Source organism: Haplochromis burtoni, unplaced genomic scaffold (genome assembly GCF_018398535.1).
Source record: "Haplochromis burtoni strain Fernald_Lab_line unplaced genomic scaffold, NCSU_Asbu1 Contig_628, whole genome shotgun sequence".
Classification (NCBI taxonomy): Eukaryota; Metazoa; Chordata; class Actinopteri; order Cichliformes; family Cichlidae; genus Haplochromis; species Haplochromis burtoni.
Window position 1 is genome coordinate 226010 of NW_024582989.1, and position 20886 is coordinate 246895.

Below are 20886 nucleotides of genomic sequence, written 5' to 3' on the forward strand. Positions count from 1 at the left end.
GCCCATACTAATGGTTAAACACTGAGAGTGCACAGCTAAAGTTATTGCTGACGCATAAACAATGACCTACATGGTAAGAAAAAGAGTGATGGGAAGGCTTGTTAAGGTAAGGGGAGACGTAGCATTGGTTTACTTTGAGTTAGAAAGTAACTCAAGTAAGTATTTTTTTGCCTTTTATTTTCCTTCATCTCTTGAAGTTGTACCAGCTGACTTCACCTTTTTACATACCTCCTGTGTTTTTGAGAATCCATCTTTGTCACATAAAATCTTAGCTTTTGGGCAAAATCTAAGATGGATATAACCTGGAATGGATTCCAGTTAACACATAAAGATCAGACAAAGTTCATCTTAAACAGCAACTTGGTGGCTCATCAGAATAAGGCTGATTTAAAAGGTATTTTCAGACCAATACCATCAAAAGACCAACAGTTTCACCCCCAAAGCCATTTCTTCTTAGATTGTGAGTCAGCTGCCCAGAAAGATGATTCTACTTTGAGAGCCTTGACTGGCCTCATCAATTCCAAAGACTAATTACTCTTATGATTGACTGACATTATCTCCATATCACCAGCTGAGGTCTACATCAGTCCATCAGTATTTCTCAAAATTGTAGGAGAGGTCAGGCTTAAACAGACCCTCTTAGTAGTGACATGTCTTGGCCTCATTTTTCCCTCTGTTTTGAGGTCATCCAACTTTTCTTCAGTCATTTGAGGCATTTATTATCTTGCATTATCTTTACTTTTATTTTTGGTGTAATCTTTCTCAGGCCATGGCTTGAGCAAGAGCGGCTGGGCAAGAATTATCCCATTCGAAAGTTAAAGTTCAACCATAGTTTAAAAATAATGAGGGGGGACCTGTTTTGTCTTTTCTCTTCTACTCTCTCATGTAGATACCATCACAATGGTGGATGCTCAAGTGGACCTTCATAGTCACCAACTGAACTGGGTAGCATTACAGTTAGGATACATTATAGCTACATGCTAAATAACCATAGTTTATGGTGAAACTTCCAACTGCTGGACTGATAAATCCAAATGCCTTCTCCTCCTGGATTCAGCTAGAAAATCTCTAGTTTGTCTCTCACCTGTCCGGACAGCAGGTGAATCTGTGGTCACATCCTGCTGCACCGAGCTGACTAACCTGCAAATCCATCAGTCATCTCTCCTCTTATCAGCTACAACCCAGAGAAAACACACTTCCAAGTCAGTAAACAGATTAAACTTTAAGGTCACTGAAGGTCACCAAAAGAGGCTGTTTACCTTTATCACATAGCGTGATGATGATCCCACTTGTGCTCTTGACTCTCCTCTCCTGCTAGCTAATTCCTCAATGTAACATTATGACTTCTGCCCTTTTAACAGTGACCCTTGTGCAGTATTACCACACAGTGTGCCTGCTGGCACTCAGTCACCTCTTACCTCCAGCAGCCCCCATGACCCCTCACAGCTTTTCGGAGTGATCCAAGAATTAGGTTTCTCCAATGGACTGATTTATAGGTATTGTAGTCTTTTGGAAAGAATTAACCTGTGGAATTTGTGACCACCTTCTCACAGGAAAAAAAAAATACACAAAGCCTAATGAAACACTGGACTATCCCAGACGCAACATGATGAATGAAAGAATCTTTGATCATGGCCAAATCAACCAAAAAACTAACTAACCAAAGCCAAACACATGGAGATAAACCATGCCAACCAAAACTAGACTTTTAGTATTTCAATAAACAACCAAATATCTAATCAATGTCACGGCGAGTGAGGTGAGCCGTGTGGAGGAAATGAAGGAGGATCCAAACGCAGGCAGTCGTGAAGGTGTGAAGGTGGTTTATTGAGCATGAAAGTAAATACAAACGGCAAAGGGAGCTATGACTAACTAGACTGGGAACAAACTAAACTACAGAGCACGAACCTGAACATGAGCAGAAACACTTGGCGGTTGACAGCAGGGAAACACACAGATGACGCAGGGTGGAATACACAGACGGACCAGCAACTACAATGACGGAAGACATGACTTAAATACACCGAGAATCACAGGGGAATTACACACAGGTGGTGGACGCAGCTGGGAGTGATCAACAAGACGAGACAAAGGTAAAACTGAACACACTCACATGAGACGCAGACCTTCACAATAAAACAGGAACAAGAAACCATCACACAAAGGCGCAGACTCGACATAGAGAGACAGACAGAAAATGACACATGGAACTGGACAAATACTAAGCCGACACAACTGAAGAGCGCATCCTAAACATAAACAGAAACATGAAACTCAAATAATAAACATCATAATCAGCATCATAAACATTACCATAACACGACAAGAGAACAAGAACACAATCCCTGATGCAAACTTAAATCAAAACACAATAAACTCAAAATACTGGGTCCAACGGACCCAGAACCGTGACAATCAAGATGAAGTAGCAGAAGCTTGTTTGCATCAGGCTCATCACAGGAGAGGAAGTAGCGTGGAAACAACAATCTGCTCAGAGTTATAGATGATGAAGCAGACTACATGGAAAAGGATAGAGATAAAGATGAACAAACTTTGGGCTGTCCCAGGCAAAAGACGACCAACTTGATAGAATCGTGGTGATATCTTCGGTCATGAAACCAAAATGGTGGTTGTCACCTACATCTACATCAACAACACCTCACATCGGGAAAAAACATAAACAGACTAGATGGAAGTTTAACAAGCAAAATATAAAGTTGATTTAAGTGGCAGCAGAAACCTTTTTGTGCTGTGCAGAGAATAATGCAAAATGAAAGCTCTAACTGTGGACTGTGGCTTAAGCTTTAACTGTTGTCACACGACAGTCTGCATATATTATTTTACTTAAACTGTCAAACACAGCTGGAATGTGACTTAAAGGTTTTGTGACTCATGTGTGATTTTACAAGTGTTTTTTTCTGTTTGAAGGAGATCCTCGTGAGACAAAACAACTTTCAGACTAAACAAATAGAGAGACCTCTGGCACACGACAGCTTTAAAAGATGGATGAGTTCCCACTAACTATGACTACATATATGGGGTTAAATTTTAAATGATAGCTATGAGTCACTGTTCTTCTAGAAGAAACTCCATAAGCCAAGCAGGCTCAAAGTGAACGTGTCATCCTCTCTTTTTAAGTACATTTTTGGCACGATACACCAAAGTTGCTTTGAAGATGAGAGCTGACTGAGTTTTAAGCATGTTGTATTAACATCCTTAACACATTTTATAATATACTTGTTTTATTACTTGTTGGAGCTATTCTATCTGTACACATCAGGTCTCTGCATGATCAAATTTGATTGAAAATTATAATAAAACCAAAAATTCTCACCAGTTAAAACTAAATTAAGATTTAATTGATGAGTTTCTTTTGCTTTGCTTGCTTTTGAGTTGCTTTTGGAGGCTGAACAAATAGTGGTGGACTATAGGTTTGGCAGCTAGGATACCACATTTCATGTCCTGTAATGGCTCAGTCACACTAGAATAAAAATAAGACGGAAAACTTCTTGCAACTAGGTAAAACTGGTGGTTTCCCACTGACTGCATTCAATTTTTTTGCTGCTGAAAACCGAAACCCAATAGCTGTGGTGACCAACAAAAATATTTGGTATTTTTGACAAAGTTTGCCATATCATTATAAACACATTGCATCTCATTGCCAACTTGAGTCCATTCAGTCACAAACTGATAGAAGACTGACTCCGCCTTATTGCCATCTTGACGCACCAAAGTTGCTTTGAAGATGGTAACTGCGAGTGGTGACAGACCTGGTTACTATCCTGTCACAATAATTTTGGTTTTGAAGCAGTATCCAATCAATCTTTTACCTTGTCTGACTATAGTGTTAGGGAGTTTCATTCACTGGATGATTCCGTTTAAAAACTACTTGGCTAGATTTAGGCAATAATAGTAGCAGTAGTATTTCAACTGAGAGTTGTAAGGATATGTATATGTTCTAGTATAAAACAGGTGATTGTGGCAAAAATATTGTGCTTATTCTAACCTTCTGCTCTCCAAAAGTTACAGGATTACTTTTATTGTTCCATCATTCAGACCTTGGTTGGTCGCTCTTATTCAGGTTAAACTGTCCAAAGTATGGGAAAAAAAAGAAAAAAATATAGGAGAGAGAATGTGAGATGAGGGGAGAAGAGAAGAAGAAGTTGAAGTAGAAGAAAGACGAGGTGCAGACAGGTGTGTGACCTCTTCGAGGGGCTGTAGGGCAGCAGGAGTGGGAGGTATAGGCTGAAACGAAGGGGTGAGGGGTGGTAGTAGCTATGGCGATGACATGGAATGTGCATGTTGCCCATGGCAATGGTTCATTAGCTATTAGGTGTCACAGACTGACGAGTCCCAAGCCCAGACCTGTCCCCGCTGTGCGTCACAATGGACTAAAAGTTATCTGGTGAGATGCACTGATGAACGAAAACATGTGAGACTCTCTTACAACAACCTGTTGGTAGTCATCCAGTTACATTTTATCACCCTCGATTATTTAAGGAAAGTATGTGCTTGTCATAATTTCAAAAAGACAAGAGCTGCAATAATTAATCGATGCACTGCTTGGTCTATAAAACTTTTAATAACCCTCGTTGAAAAAGCAACAGTGGGAAGGAAAAACTCCCTTTTAACAGGAAGAAACACTGTGGAAAAGAGCCAGTGATTCAAGCAACATTACTAAATGATCTAAATGAATATATTGTTGAGATTTTTTTTTTTTAAGCGTCAGTTCATTCTTAACCAAGCTGAGCAAGGACACGTTCACAAGGTCAGTGTGTACACGAGGAGCTTTTTTAGCTTAGGCAGAGGTTGTTTTGAAGTACACAGCTAATAAGCTTATACTGTGTACAAAATATTTCAAATACCTCGTCATTCCACTTGCACCGGCTGGAAGGTTACTCTATGTACATTATTGGTGCCACTGTTTGAAAGAGCTCCTGTCGTGAATAAGACAAATATGAAGACAAAGACGTGAATGGAAACAGGAATCTGCAAACCTCCAGTTCACCTCAAGTATACAAAAGGACTGAAATTTACACTCGATAAGGTTTTTTCGAGCCCGGGCTGTAAAATCTGGATCCTTACAGGCTTTTTTCCCCCCATGCTAACCTCACTCCTCACACTCATGCTGCTACAGGCCTGTAAAATTATCAGAAGACTTATGTCAGTCAAATTTTGTATCACTTCATCTTCTGCCCTACGGAAACAAAGAAAGGCACCATTTCTTTTAAGTGTGTTTGCACCTGCAGGTTCGGGTATGGCTTATCGAACTGGTGTGTCGACCTCAATATCACTTCAAGACCTTTATGTTCAAACGGCAGGCTGCAAGTCATAAACCTTTAAGCGATGTCAAACAGCTAATTTGGCTGGAAAGATTTAAAACAGGCTCTGCTTGGAGAGTCGATGAGATCATGGAAGGCAGAAAGTGTGTTAACTAATAGATGAAGCATGTATGGTGTGCTACTGAGTGGAAGTGATGTTATCTTCCTTCTATAATCTTCCTGCTATAATCTTTGATCATGGTAGTAATGCAAATATATAGGGAGTAGATAAAGCTTTGTGAACTGTCCAAATCAATATCAATCATATGTTCATGGAAATATGCTGAAGCAAATTATTACATGTTGTTGCTGTTTGAAGTGTACATATACACAGCATGCTGTGCAGCACGTTACTGTTGGCTCACAGAATATAACCACAGGTGGTTTTATCAGATATATTTACAGTGTTAAAGTTGAGTAAATGGACTGGTACTTGGACGACAGCGAGTTAGTCCCATTTGAGGCCCAAACATTTGTAACTTATTAACCAAAGTGACCTGATGGCTGTTTTACACCAGATTTTTTGCTGACTTTCCTATATTTTGGACAAAAACAGAGCATGAGTCAGAAACTGTTGTTGCTTTAATAGAGTCAATCATGACTGATTTAAGTCAAATTAATTCACTGTCCGATGAAGTCACGGTCGACAGATTTTTAGCCATTTGTTTCATATTTGTAGACCAACGTGCAACACCTTTATAACAGAAACAGAACTTGTACGAGTTAATAGTGTCTTTGTGTCCCCTCTGTCACATGCGCCCACTCACTTTCTCACTCACCGCTCAGAAATAATGAACTCCTCGCTCACGCCCTTTCACTGGGCACACACACGGACACGCAGATGAAGCTAGGCCAGTGAGTGAGTTGCTATTTTAGGAACAAGCCGGCTAAATAAATATGAGTGGCAACTGCGCTGTGTTGACAAACACACCCCAGCTTTAGGAAGCTTACGACCACCGCAGCACTGCAGACGAGGGATATTTTAAAATGTTCAAATGTAAATTGAGATCATAAATGATCACAGTTATCAGCTGTTGTCTCCCCCCGACCCCTTGCCTCCCCTCATTAGTGACTGTTTGGGGCCATAGTGGGTAACAGGGAACTGAGCCAGAGGACTAGCGGAGGCCCATCACCCCATAATAAGTGCAGTTAAAGCTAATAGTTTAAAACTCAGGGTTGAAGCCGAAGCCAACAGTGCCAGTCAGCGCCCACTTGTGTGAAAGTCCTGAAAATCTTCATTAAATGGATAAACTGATGTTTTTAGGTAAGAAAGACACACGAGGAGCAGCTTTGCAAAACTAGGTTTGGTTTAAGGCTATTTATTACTGCAATAAAATGTATTTTATTAGTCATGTTGTCACAATAGTACACTATAATTTTTGTTTATGTTGTCAGTAGAAATTCTTTGAACTAGAAACAGAAACTAGGTCCTTTGTTGCATGCGACTTTCAGCTTTACACCTGCCAAAAGCTGTCTTACACTTCCTCACAGTCATGCAGTCAGGTATGAGTAAGCACATGAGAAACTGGGTCGGGGTTTGCAAGTGTAGACGGAGTCCTTGCCGACAGTAGGTCAGGTTTTGGGGCGCGTGCCAGAGAACGCAGTGACCCAGTCCCTGAAAATATCCTCTCCAAGGACTTCAACCGCAGCAGCAACTGGCTTGTAAACAACTCTAGAAGATACGCTCATGAAAAACCTGAACCATGATGAGGTCTCTGAATTTTCATGCGTTGCTAGAAAACGTTAAAGGCTGACAGTAGATGAAGACTGATAAACTGAAAGAATTTACAAGACAAGTTACTTGATATAGCTCATATTTCAAGAAAACCACACTTAGCTGCAAAAAAGTAAAGAGGGGTTGCTGCACAGATGATGAACAGTGCTGATTGGGTTCAACTGCCGGGCATGGATGGTAACTTCATTTTCATCTACAAAGCACAGTAAATTACACCTGAGTCATTTGGTATTTCCCCCTCTGGATAGGCCTAAGAGACAAATTGGGAAGTCTTTCTAATTTATGGTGGCTCACAAAACCGCGCTGGTTGACAAAGGTTACTGAGTGAGCCCATCCTTCACTTCTTTTCACCACCACGCTAGGACCTTAAACCCCACAGAGTGCCGATTGATGTGACATTTAATAGAAAAAAACACGTAAAAATTAATTACAGATGCAGTTAAGTAAGAATTACAAGACATTTCACTGTTTGATTGCAGTAAAGCAGTGGCTGACAGATTTAAGCTGTGATTTTAAGGTGTGCTTAGTGTAACTGGCATAATGTTGATGCTCCATGTAGTCATTTCCTGTTTTATTTTGAAATTTCTGCATCTTACTCTTAAGTTCATTGGATTTCAAGCCTCTGTTCTGTTTCCCGTGTTTGAGTTAAGCATGTGACCTGGGTAATAAACTGTTAATCTATCCTATAATTAAACCACTTACTTTCGTTTTCCTGGCCTACATCAAACAAAAATGGGAGTAATGTTTGTTATGTAGCAAGTTCAAAGAGAAAAGCACAGATAGTGTTTTAGCAGAGTTACAAATGTAGGGAACTGTGAGAGCAAATCATGTCTAGGGAAAGAGAGCAATGCATGATCTCTAAAAGTGAGTTCACTAGTCAATTTATTCTGCAGGCAACATGACAGAGCAGGAACTGTGGTCAGACATGAAGTCAGCTCCATAAAACAAGTATTATATCTGCAAGTTATTGCCTTCATTGAAGTGTCTGACTGACATACAGCAATAAGCTGTGGCACTTCCCTGCCTGCAGGCGGTGTTTTCCTCAAAGCAAAGCAGTGGCATCATTAACTTTGGAAGCTGCCTCCAGTGAAGTCATAACAAAAGAGGGAACCAAGAGAAAGGGAGACAGGGAAGCGTAACGGGTGAAATTAAAAAAATGGAAGAAGAAAGACAAAGGTCGGGGCAGTCCACCAAAGTTGTGACATTCATAGGAAGTAGAGGAAAAGAAGAAAGGCGGGAGTAGAAGCGGGTGGGGCTGAGGTGGTTACCTGGATGCCTGGATTACCTGGCTGGCACAAAGGAGGGAGTGAAGGATGAGTGTGAGACAAAGAGGTGGAAAAACAAGAGCGGAAGTATTTGTAATTACAGGGACAGCCTGAGTCTGAGGCGGTAATAGCACACAATGCGTGACACATCTGACGTGCCAATGATAGTGTTCCTGTCATAGTGGGGCTGTCGCCAGGTTTACCTCGCCGCAGTTACAGTAACCAAGGAGTATACAAGGGATAGGAAGGGAAAATTCTGGAATTGATTCTGGAAGGAAAAAACGTTGTTTTCATTCATGAACTTCATGCATCTTCACAATAAATTAACAAAAATATGAAGAATTTATGAGATATGACACTAAATTTTAGAATAAAAATAGAGTATTTTATAGGGAAAAACTTCCTGGTCATAATGTAAATGTGTCTTTTATTTACCATAATGTTTGTGTTCCTATAATAAAGAATTTATTTCAGCTTCACAAACGCACATTTGTTGCTTTAAGGGGTTCCTTTCTCCATCTGTGACAAAAACGCTTCAAAAGCTGCAAAACAACAAGAAAACAATGACTGAAAATGCTGTCTGCATTTATAATTCCTCCTTTTAGCGATTTGATAAACTTCATTTGAGCTGGCAAATTAACTTAAAGCAAAGAAAGACAAACAGGACTGCTTCAGCTGAGCTTTCCCTCTTTAAACCAGCAGTTAACACCAACCTGCTAAAGGTAAAGTTAAACAGGATATTAGAGCTGTGCACACATTTGTTTTGGTTCAGTTTACATTAGCTGCCAGCCAGATACATCACCCTAAACAAAACCAGCAACCTGCGCCATTACTACTCACAACAGCAGCATTACTGTGGACTCCAGTGGGTAAATAATGAGTCGATTAAAGAACATTAGCAGTAATGACAAAGCCTCTCCACACACACACACACACACACACACACACAAACACACACACACACACACACACACACCTTGTCTCCACAGGGGCATTTTCCAGACCACCACCACAGTATACTGACAAACAAAAGAAGATGTGTTTCTCCTGCACAGGCATGCATAAGTATGCCAAAGTAAAGGTGTCGTGGGGGGAAAAACTGAGCATCAAGGTAAAGGAAACTGAAAGTCTACAGAGGATGGGAGGTTAAATTGCTATAGTTTCTGCTTTAAAATCAATAAAAAGGAAGCCACAAAACAAAAAAGTGGAAAGTATCGGCCACAGTTTTAGCTATGTCTATGATACAAATGTGGTATAGTCCACAATAAAGAGGTGAAATGTCAGCCAGTACAACATGCAAGGTTTAAGGGTTTCCTTCACTAATATGATGATTTTATATAGAAAGTTGCTTATAGTTTGGCCTATACTTTAAATTGTACCCCATAGATCATTATGAGATCATTATGTCTTAATGTTGGTCATTCTTTTTAACAACAGGGGTGAACATTTGGTCACGATTTGATCATAATTTAAAAAATAAACTACTATTGTGATGCATTTTAGTTCACTCTTAGCTCTTTAAATATTACAGCTGTCAGCAGAGTAGCATTCTTTAAATAGCCTGACAGCAGTTGTAGATTAGAAAAAGAAATGCTAGACTAAGTTTTTTTTAATTGGAATTTAAGCTTCTTACGGCTAAAATGCTAACAATGTCGCCTCTATTTACACATCCTGAATTCTTGGAGTATCATTAGCATTTATTTGCAATAGATATATCAAGTATTTACTCCTCTTTTAGCTCGGAGACTCCTCCGACTCCTTAAAGAAATGCGTGGTTCATTTACCTGCTAAATCATTCATTTTACCTGTTAGCTGTTATCTTTTTATGCTAAATGAAGAGGTTTTGCCAAGCTAATCTTAAAGCTAATGCTAGCTTGAAGAGGGCTGACAAGACTGGTGTGAGGAAACTACAAGATTAAGACAGTAAAAGGCTCAGATATACAAAGCGAGGTGATGAAGCTCTTAGTTTTCCTCCATCACTTTATCCATCCATCCATCGTTTTTTGGTTGTTTTTTTGTTTTTTTGTTTACCACTATTCAGCGTCAGGGTTCCAAGAATAGAGGTCCAGTTCTCCCTCTTCCCAGCCACCTCCTCCAGCTCATTCATCAGGATACTGAGGTTTTCCCAAGCCCAACCTAAGAGACATTCTGTCTCGGGGTTTCCTCTCGGTAGGACCCAAACTACCTCAACTGGCTCTTTTCCATGTGGACAAGTAGTAGCTCTACTCTGAGACTTTCCCAAATGGCCAGGTTCTTTACCCTGTGCTCCTGTTTGAAGCAACCCTTCAAATTAAGCTAATTTAAGACACTTCTATCTGCAGCCTCGTTCTTTTGGTCACCAGAGCTAGTGGCCGTAGATATGGACGGGAACATAGTAAATTGAAAGCTCCACTTTCATGCTCAGCTCTCTTTTCAGCATATTGGTATAGCATTCGGATTGGTGCGTCACTGTCGTAGTCGCACCAATCCGTTTGCCAATCTACCCATAATCATGAACGAGACCTCAGATACTTATACTCCTCCACTTGGGACATCAACTTGTCTGGCATCAACTGGAGAGGGCACTCAGCCAATTTCTGCCAGAGAACCACAATTTATTAAAAATAATGAAATACCACAAACTAACATAGGTGGGGGAATATGTTGTTTCAGGATAAAAGAAGATACCATCAAACAAGCTAAGACATCATCACACACCCCTTTCCTTCCCCACTCCTTTCTTTTCTTTATATCACTATATGCTTTAGCTGTATCTGCAGTGAATTTGCTCATCTTCCTTTCATGAAAGGCAAAAAACCAAAGGACAAAGTGCAATAAACAAATCTGGAGAGAGTGGGCGGAGGAATGTTAAGCTGTCGCTGCAGCCACAAACCCCCGCTGCCTTTGTTGTGCTCAGACGAACTCTGACCTCTGAGTTTACCGCGGCCAATCGTGGGACAACCTGACAGCATGTGCTTGATCAAAAGAAAATGAGGCAGACCTGATATGTTAAAGTAGCTGTGCCAAGAATTGGCAAATGGAGGGGAATGTTGCCATAACTGCCATAACATGAGTTCAACCGTGACGCTAAAACCAACAGTTGACAGACAAAAACACAGTCGTTCCAGTTTGCGCCAGTAGTGAACGGGTTCAATATTGGCAAATCCCAGCTGCAGGTCTGATAACGATCTTCACACTTTCTGTAACACATAAAGGCAAACTTTCAATCATCTTTATCAACTGTCCTGAACACGATCCGCACCCAATAAAAGATGTTTCATGGCTTCTAACCATAGCTTTTAAACTGTTTTAAGAAAACATAATATTCACAATGTTCACTTTCACAGCAATGAAATCAAACATGGATGCAAAAACATGACAATCAGGGCTTTTAGCTGGATTGCATAACAGAAACAGTGTTACAAAATCTCTGTTAAATAAGGATTCAAAGAAGAAAAAGACCTGGTGTCTGACAGTGTTGACATTATTTCCAGCAAAAAAAACTTCTTCCAACTCAAGTTTCTATTAATTTTCAATTAATCCATCCAACTGAACCATTTATTTTTCTGCACAGATGCAAGTGGATCTATGCTGGGTCCCTCACTGTAGACTTCCAAGTAAAATAAAGTATCTTATTGTACCTTTAGGGAAACAGCAGCTTGTCAGCGGGCCTGTACACTCAAGGGTAATGTTACTGCACCCTTGAGAGGTATTACTTCTTTGTAGTCCAGTGTGGTTTGTACCTTCATTCTTGAACTCTCAATGACATGACTATACGCTTATGTATAAGTACATTTTACTCATTATACTATGTCATTACGTTTGGATTATACTTTTTGCCTCAGCAAGTCCGCTTTGATTCAAAGTCCATCTTCAGACGGTTAGTGCAGATGTCTTCACGCTTGCCTGTTATTGGTAATTACTTGGTCTTTTGCACCTACAGAAACCAGAGCAATGATAGGTTCAGATCCTGAAGTTTGAACAGTGCTAACGTCTCCAGCATATTTGCCCATAACCACCACTACTGAAGCCGAAACAGAACGTATTAAAACCTTAAAATCTACAAGTTAAATCAAGAGATTTGGCTGTATATAGACTGTCTCGTGATAATTTACCATTCCATAATATTTTCTGTACAGGAGTAACACAAACATAGTTCCCCAAAGATGAAACATGCTTCTTGTTTCATTATGTGCCATTATTAGGAATCAACATAACCAGTTCCTGGCAGAAACTTTCCAGTTCAGTGTTTCTGAATTATAACATAATAAGGCGAAGGCGATGAGAGAAGCAAATGAAGAAGATCAATCAAACCTGAAAATGTAAATTATACAGCTTTTCATCTGATTGATTTGATCAGGCCAATATAACTGAAGGTAATCTGAAGGTAAACCAACTTAGATGTAGAGAATGCAATGGACAGTTCCTCAGCATATACATTATCACTGTGCTCTGCTACCACTCAGTGCAATTATTTTATGTGAAGTTTCATTCAGACCTTCTCTGTCTGGTTTTTGACTCTTGGCTCTCCCATCACATGAGATTAGAAATGTGTGTACATGGTACCTGTAACATCATGAGAAGCCAGCATTTCCTTTTACATAATTAGATGAGGGTATTTCCCGGTAACAAAAAAAAAAGGCTCAGGGTGTCTTTCATCCCACCTGCAGTGGACCTAAGCGGATGTGAATGATTTTATGGGGAAACATGCACCAGTGCTTGCAAGCACCACACAGGTAGTAGAGTCTTATCAGTGGGTGTGGGAGAGAAATGGTCTAGGCTTTTCAACAACATATTAAAGCTGCTATGTTTGGTTTAGTGTTCCTAAGGTACTTAGTTACCTATTTTAAGTAAACCTGGGGGGGGGGGGGGAGGGGATTCCAGCTTTGAAGTCATAAGCAGAAACCAGAAAAATGGCACGAGTGAGTAAAAACTGATTTAACAAAAAAAGGAATGGCAGGCCGTCATGAAGAAGATGAGAGAGTTAAAATAGCAGAGACAGAAGAGGCGTCTGCCTGAGAGAACTGAGAGAGCGCAGCACGACCCGGTCACATCAAACGTCACGCTCCAGATTGACCAGGTGGCTCTTTATCACATTTCAAAACAACAACAGAACTTTTTCATAAACTTGACTAATCTCATCCTGTCCCAAGCCTTCTTCCCATGAGGAAACTACACTACGGTCTCGATCGTTCCCACTGCCACTTGTGGCACGTATAAACTAAAACCCATATGCAACCCCTGAAGTATTTCAACCTGAAGAAAAGTCCTAAATCATTTTAATTAGATCGAACAGCTTTCATTTCACTACATTTTCCCAGTATGGCTGTATGCCACCATCTTTGTTTTCTGTCTTAAATACAGCAACGTTTTTAACAGGTTCCCCTTAATTATGATTTGTCGACATAAGGCTGATTTAAGAATTTACTGTATGAGGAAAATCTGTCATAATCTGCACCCTGTCCTCTTTCTTACATAATTCACACAGGTTATACAACAGGTCCTTGAAAAGTGAGAATTATACTGTATGACCTCACCGTGACATTGAACTCGACAAAAAAATTCTTGCTTAAGCCCTGAAGGCACATTTTTAAAACCTTCTAACTGAATAAATTATCAGGGAAGAAAGTGTGGACGTTTCTGTAACATATAGCCATAACTCCTGTTAACCCAAACAGATGACTCATTAATCAATTAATTGCTTGATCCTAAAGTATAAGAAAATGGTGAAAAATTGCCATTTACATTTCTCTGAGCAAAATGTTGTATCTCCTTTATTTGAGCAAGAGCCAAAAACTCAGAAGAATCTTCATACTTTTAATTTGAAATTGACTAAATTTATCCACCAATTATCATAATAACTGTTTTGATAAACTGAACAACCTAAATGCATCTAAATAATGATTAAACAGGAGAGCAGTACTTTAGTAATCAATCACACTTTAGCTTTTTTTAAAGAAAGAATGAAAAAAGGCAAAGGTTGTGGGGAACTACTATTCACACCACAAATCAACTGGTAATGGATTGCTTGACTTATGGAAACAGAGAGGGCAAAAAGTGATAGGAAAACTGGGTGTGGAGGGGGGTAATGATTGGGTGAAGAAAGGCGAGGAGGAGGGCAAGAAAGAAGGAGGTGGGGGGGAGGACTGTTGTGTTGTGTAGGGTCTAGAACCCACAAATCAAGCAGTGATTGGTCCCTTCACTCAGCGTCTCTGGAATGTTCCAGTCTATAGCACCTGCAGGGAGCGGGAAACAAGTCCTGCCAAACACTGCAGGAATTCAAGGGGGGAGGGAGGGAGGGTAGAGGAGGTGGCTATTTTCTGCATCAGCTGGTAATCAGATTAAAATTAATTATGAAATATGGAAAGTAAATATCTGATAAAATAGGGCAAACTATCTGATTAGACTAAATAATACGGCGACACTGAGTACTCGTAGATGTAAGAGTGAGTGGTTGAGTGGCAATACAGGTAAAGATTCTTTGGGTTTATTTGACAGAAGTCAGTGAATTTTCCTGTTATTCCAGATCATTTCATGAGCACAAACCTTATACTTCTGCAACTGCAACCAGAACTCACAAAAGTTATTAACAAATCCTAATTTATCGACATTATAAATTGGAACATATGGAACTGGATTCGACCAAATGACAAAAACGTTGTTTTATTTTTCATGTGTGGGTGTCAGCGTTGGGTTTTTGTTTGAGAATGATGAGCTTTTTTCGGAGAAAAAAAAATCTGAATTCTGAGTTTGAATCGGAATATGATTTAAGTTAAAAATTTAGAAACAAAAGTCGTAATTCTGAGAGAAAACACTGTAATTTTCAAGTTTTCGTCCAGAATTCTGAAATTTAAATAAAAATTCTGGAGGACAGTAAGAACAATGAGGAGTCAGACTTCTGACTTTTCTCAAAATTCAGAAAAAAAAACTTCACGACCCAAAAATGCTTTTACTCAGAATTCTTCAGTAAGTAAAACGTTTTCTTTCAAGCATGACTCAGATCACCAAAGTCAAAAATGTTCTTTATGCCAGAATAAATACATTAAATTGTAAATTTAACAACACCTAAGAGTTTCATCATCTCATCTGTCAGCAGGCTGAGACTCAGTGGTCCATACAAATGTGCTCAGCTGGGTCAAAACAAATCTAAAGAGTTGATTTCTCGATGATTTCCAAATCACTTGCTCTAGTTTTTCTGGACTCCCTGCTTTCAGTCCCATCATAACGCCTCCCCTCTCCTCACCATTCTTCCTCACTCCTGTGGGATGTTTCCCTTGTGCCAACAGTAGCGTCAGTTCTTACAAACCAGAAACCATGCAGAAGCTCCAACAGAAGGTCCTTCTCTCTCTATGTGTTCACTAAGTGGTAAAATAATTTATAAATACACCAACCAGTCTACTTAAACTACATAAGCTAGCAAACCAAAACCAATGTTACAACTCAAGCTGCTACCAGACGTACTTCTTTTGACTGACAGCATAACGGACAGGTGTAGACACCGTGACCAATCACCCATTGGCTAGTGAAGTGTCCTTTTGAAGCCTCGAGCTGAGTGTGCCTCAAAAACATGTCAGAATGTGTGACAACAGCTAAAATCCCCCTTAACTTTAACTTTAGGTGGCTAAAGCATAATTATGGTTAACATCGGCCGTGCCTGAAATAATTCACTCATGACTTCATTTGCAAAATATTTAAAATTTCAGACAGGATTCATTTTCTTGGCACTGTTGGTTTTATCATTGCAGACACACAGTGATAAGTCAGATAAGTAAATTAATCCCGACATGAACTTTTGTCATAAATACTATACCAAGTTAACGACACCTTTAAGTGCACTATAGGTTAAAGCAACACTTGCTAAAAGTTTGGACAGCACTTCAAAATGGCCAACTCACTATATGGTGAGTAGGATCACACAGAAGCTGTAGCCTTGTTTGTATTCTACCTTGATGCGAATCTTGTGTTGCATCAAATCCTTTGCACTTGTTATTTTTCCTTTCAGAATGCCCACTGCTACTATATTATACAACTACAACATGCTAACTTATACTAGTACTACATATGCCCAGATAAGATTCCAAATAACTAAGAGTTGGGCTTCTGCAAGTAATGCATTCACCCTAAACTTGGGCTATCTTCTCGCTCTGTGCCATTGAGAGATAAACAAGTGTTTGCTTTTATCTGATGACACTGACATCACCTGACAAACACCTTCCTGCACTCAGTGGTGCAGAGACAGGAATGAACTTCATATTTTAATTCATCCCAAAACAAACTTTAGCTACCACAGCGGTACCCAAAGACTTAGCTACCATGGTTATGAAAGGCAAGACCACCCAATGAAGTCATCTGTCATTCACTCAGTCACCAACTCACACACACACACATACACAACACAAAACAACAGGGAGGCGGGAAGTGGGTGGAGGAGTCAATTCAAAGTCAGTGCAGCTCCATCAGCTGATTCCTGTTGGGATACAGAAGGCTTTCTGCCGCTGAATCACTTTAATGTCAGTCGGTCTTTGCTGAAGCACAACCTGAGCGGCATTTCCTGCAACTCCCTCAGCTGGGAGAGCTCAAGATCAAACTGCATGTAATTACTGCGTTATAGCACTTTTTTACTTTTTTACTTTTTTCCTTCGTCCTTAAAGACAGTGAGCAAACCTTTAGAGGCCAGCCTGATCCTCTCCAGCATGACAAAGTCAAACACATTTTAAATGCTCCTGCCCAGCGATATCTACACAATGATCTGATATTTTGTCAGTTGTGGAGACTATGTGCTGTATTTTCAAAAGACCAATTTTGACCTCTGACATCATCAAACAGCGCCGCTGCTCTTTCTTATTCTAATTTTTATTGTAATGGTTTCGGCGCTCCTTTCATTCACAGCTTAATCAGCTTCTTTACAGATGACTGGTGTGAACCTGAGTAAACTATCATTTCCACTTCTGTTCATTTGATTGTTTGCTTTTCCACCAATGTCAAGAAGATGGAATTAAGGAATGCAAGACCCCAACTTCTCATTTACTCCTGTAGGACATACAGCCCTGTATCCAGCTTTAGACCAACGAATTTCTAAGGATTTCCAACTGGTTTTTAACAGGTTTATGCAGCTGTGAGATAAGAAAATTATCTCACCTTATGAAGGATACCATTTCTTCCCACATTTCCTTCATTTATAAGAAGTTCTAAATGTTTAATATCTAGTTGTTTAAGCAATATGATGCAACTGGAAGGTTATTATGGTTTTTATCTGTGTTGATATCACTTCATGTGTTACAAAAATGCAAAACACATCTGTAAAACTGCTGATAAATCATAGAGATACACTGATTGTTAAATGTTTATATATCTTGATATTTAAAGCAGCATTGTGTTGTTTTATTTTGCTGTTAATCCTGTTTGTTACAGTATGTGTTCCTTTCTGTAGCAAGAGGACAACAACGAAACAGCTATTTTGACGTCTATAAGCTCTTCACCTGTCTTTGAACTTTTAGCCCCCACAACATTTCCACCACACACCAGATAAACATCACTGTATAGATAAGTGCACACCATAATCTAATTTTAAAACAGTAAACGAACGCAGTAGAGATGCAGTCCTAACAAATACTGCACAATACTGAACACTTTAGGAAAAATAATTATACTAGAAGTATTTTCAAGAAGTTTGTAACTTTAGGTATTTTACAGGAGATACAAATCAAATTTTAAATAGTGCATAACTTAGTAGAGTAACAGAAAAACCTTTACATCGTACGTTGTAGGTATGCTGTAGTTTTAGGGGTGCGGGCCATACCATGTAGTGGATTAACCTTGGGTTTCTTTTTACACTTTTATTATGCATTAAATAGGTGTGCATCATGGATGTTTGACAGGGCGTGGAACGATGTGTTATAAGATCACTTGGGCCCAAAGCCTGCAGTTTTTGCTTGCTGTTTAATTTTTCTTGTAAGCAGAAGAGAGAGAGAGCTGTCCTCATCACATTTTTATATTTAATATAAGAGGACAACTGAATAGTAAAGCATTAATGATGCACAGAAATATAATGCATAAGTACATGTAAAAAGGCAAGGTTAAAAGATTAGAAAATCCCCCCCCCCCCCCACACACACACACACACACACGCATGTTAATCGTCATGCTTGCAGCCTTCAGCTATTTATTTGTACTATTTGTATTTATATGTTCTATTTCTATTGTATATATTAATCGGCATCTGTGGGTGGACAGCAAAGAAAGAATTTCATTGCACAAAGAAATGCCTTTTCTCTTGTGACACATGACAATAAACACTTTGAATCTTTGAATCTTGAATATAATTTTCCATTCTCCTCTAGAGGAATTGCACCCTATTTTGCGAACCTTATTATAAAGTGCAACTGAAATGATTAATAAAAAGAAACAAAGTGGGCCTGAAGTACCAAAGCCCTCCACTATTTTCAATCCCCTCTGCAGAACCTCATCAACTGAGCAGAAAGGTGTGGCTTGGAAAGGCACGCAGGGCTGATATCCTCCTAATTCTTAATATTCATCAGCGGGGCGGGCTTTGAATTGCAAATAACTGCGAGCGTGCCCACTCAAATATGAACTGGGTTTTTTTTTCGATGCAAAAATGTGGACTCCAGCTCAAAGCTTAAAAAAGGGACCCACATACCGTGCAGTGTCTGGCACAAACGGTGCAACAAGCTCGTCTGCAAATGTTATTTACTTTAAATGACAATAACAAATAGCACTGAAAGACTGATTCTATTTAATAAATACAGTTTTTTAGAGAAAATATAATAGAAATGTATAAAAGTATCACCATATGCCTCAGGCAGAGGCCATGCACAGCATGGATGACCTGCGTGTCGGCGATGTATGACAGTAACTTTGTAACACTGTAAGTCAAGCAGCTATCGCACTTGTTTTTAACGAGACACCAAGAACCCCATTTTGGTCACAGCTCAGCTGCTCTTTCACGAAACACAGCTCCATCTAAATCGGGTGTTTAAGAGTTTCATCTGCGCTAAATAAACCAAGCGGGGATCCTCTCCACCTGAGGAAGTGTCACAGTAAACGAAAGGGACTTACTCCGAGTGCAGACCTCGCTGCGAAGGTCAACGCGATCACACAAATCCTGCAAAACAAAAATAAGTCTTTTAGTTATTTCCCTCCGAACTTATTAGTCGACAGGTACAGCAGCGGCAGAGGCAGCCTGCAAAGCCGAAAATTAACTTTGCAGAAATACGTTTACAGAGCCGTTTTAAAAAGAAATCAAAAAATAAACCCATACAGGACTTTCATATTGATCCGACTGGCGGAAGGCGGGGACCACAGGTAGAGCTCGATCCCCTTATCTTCACCAGAAAGGCACCGCTTCAAACGCGCTCATCGACGGCTTCAAAAAACCCCTGTCATCTACCGGAGACAGAGAGAGAGGGAGAGAAGCAGTCCCACTGACCCCGATTTTAACACATAAAGCTCCAAGCATTAACAGCCAGCCAGCGTTGAAATCACACGTTTTGTTGGCGATTTCTTTCATAAAAATCAGAGCTTGTCCAACTCACCCAAGTTTCAGCGGTGCAGTCGCTGCTGCGCACTTCGTACTGGTGCGCTTCAACTCAGCAGCCTCAGCGAAGAGGAGGGGCCAGCACATGCCTCCATGCCTCTGACTGCCACCGAGGTACCCCCACATACCAAGTACGGTTCGGACCAGCAAAGGAGGCACAGCGGTGTAAAGCAAGTCTGCAGTCCAGGTTTTAATCAGTGAAAAAGCAACAACATACAGAAGTTCTTTCAGAGACTACAAAGACTTTTATTCCACATAAAAACAAAACCCCACCGTTGTTAGCGCTCAGGTGGTTACTGAAGTTTAAAATGACCTTAGGACACTTTATGCAAAATTAGTCCCCAAAGAATCAACATGATGGATCTTAAAATTCATAACTGTGTTTTCATACCATTGACCCAAACACCCTCCTTATGATACATTTAAAAACTTTAACCGCAGATCAGTGTTAGGGATCACGTGTACTTTGCCCTGATCTCTGCTAATGCATAAAACTTCTTGAATTAAGCAGAGTACTCTTTAAGCTTTGCAACACCGTGTTCTCCCTAGAGGGGCTATAAAATCCTTTATTACAGTGCATTATCTTAAATTTTTGTGTCTTGTGTTTCTGGCATAGACTTTTCTGCAGCTTGTTTAGCTGCGGAGCACCACAGGGATCCTAACTAGGTCCTCTTCAGTTTTGGACTTGCTATATAGTTTTTATTCATATGTTTATTTTCTACAGTCCCAATTTCAATCCTAACCATAAACCCAGTAGAGCTTTCAAAGTTTTTAGAAAGTTACACAACGTATTTCATATTTTAAGATGAGAAAATGTTAAGTCCAACTTGTGATTAGATGACTTTTAAATAATACAAAAATGCAAGAATCACTTCAACTGTGATGCTTTAAAAATTCACAATAAAATCCTCCCAAAAAGTGCACCTTTAAATTATTCCACTGCAGGTCTTGATTCTGGTTTCTTTCACTCCAGTGATTGTAACATAGATAGTGTAATATTGCAAAGGTTGGATGCTGAGATGATTGCTTACT

The 20886-nt window shown here is 39.8% G+C and overlaps 1 protein-coding gene across 1 annotated transcript in view; it reads right to left on the reverse strand.

Moving 5' to 3' along the window:
• The window catches only part of LOC102310952 (collagen alpha-6(IV) chain), a 114411-nt gene extending 94434 nt beyond the window's left edge, over nt 1-19977 (reverse strand). Inside the window, exons 1-3 of the mRNA XM_042214918.1 lie at nt 19853-19977; nt 19579-19703; nt 19377-19422 (exon numbers count right to left, since the gene is read on the reverse strand). Of these exons, the coding sequence (XP_042070852.1) occupies nt 19377-19422; nt 19579-19589 (57 nt within the window). The 5' untranslated portion in view covers nt 19590-19703; nt 19853-19977. The remainder of the gene's footprint in view (nt 1-19376; nt 19423-19578; nt 19704-19852) is intronic.
• Nucleotides 19978-20886: the final 909 nt, after the last annotated feature.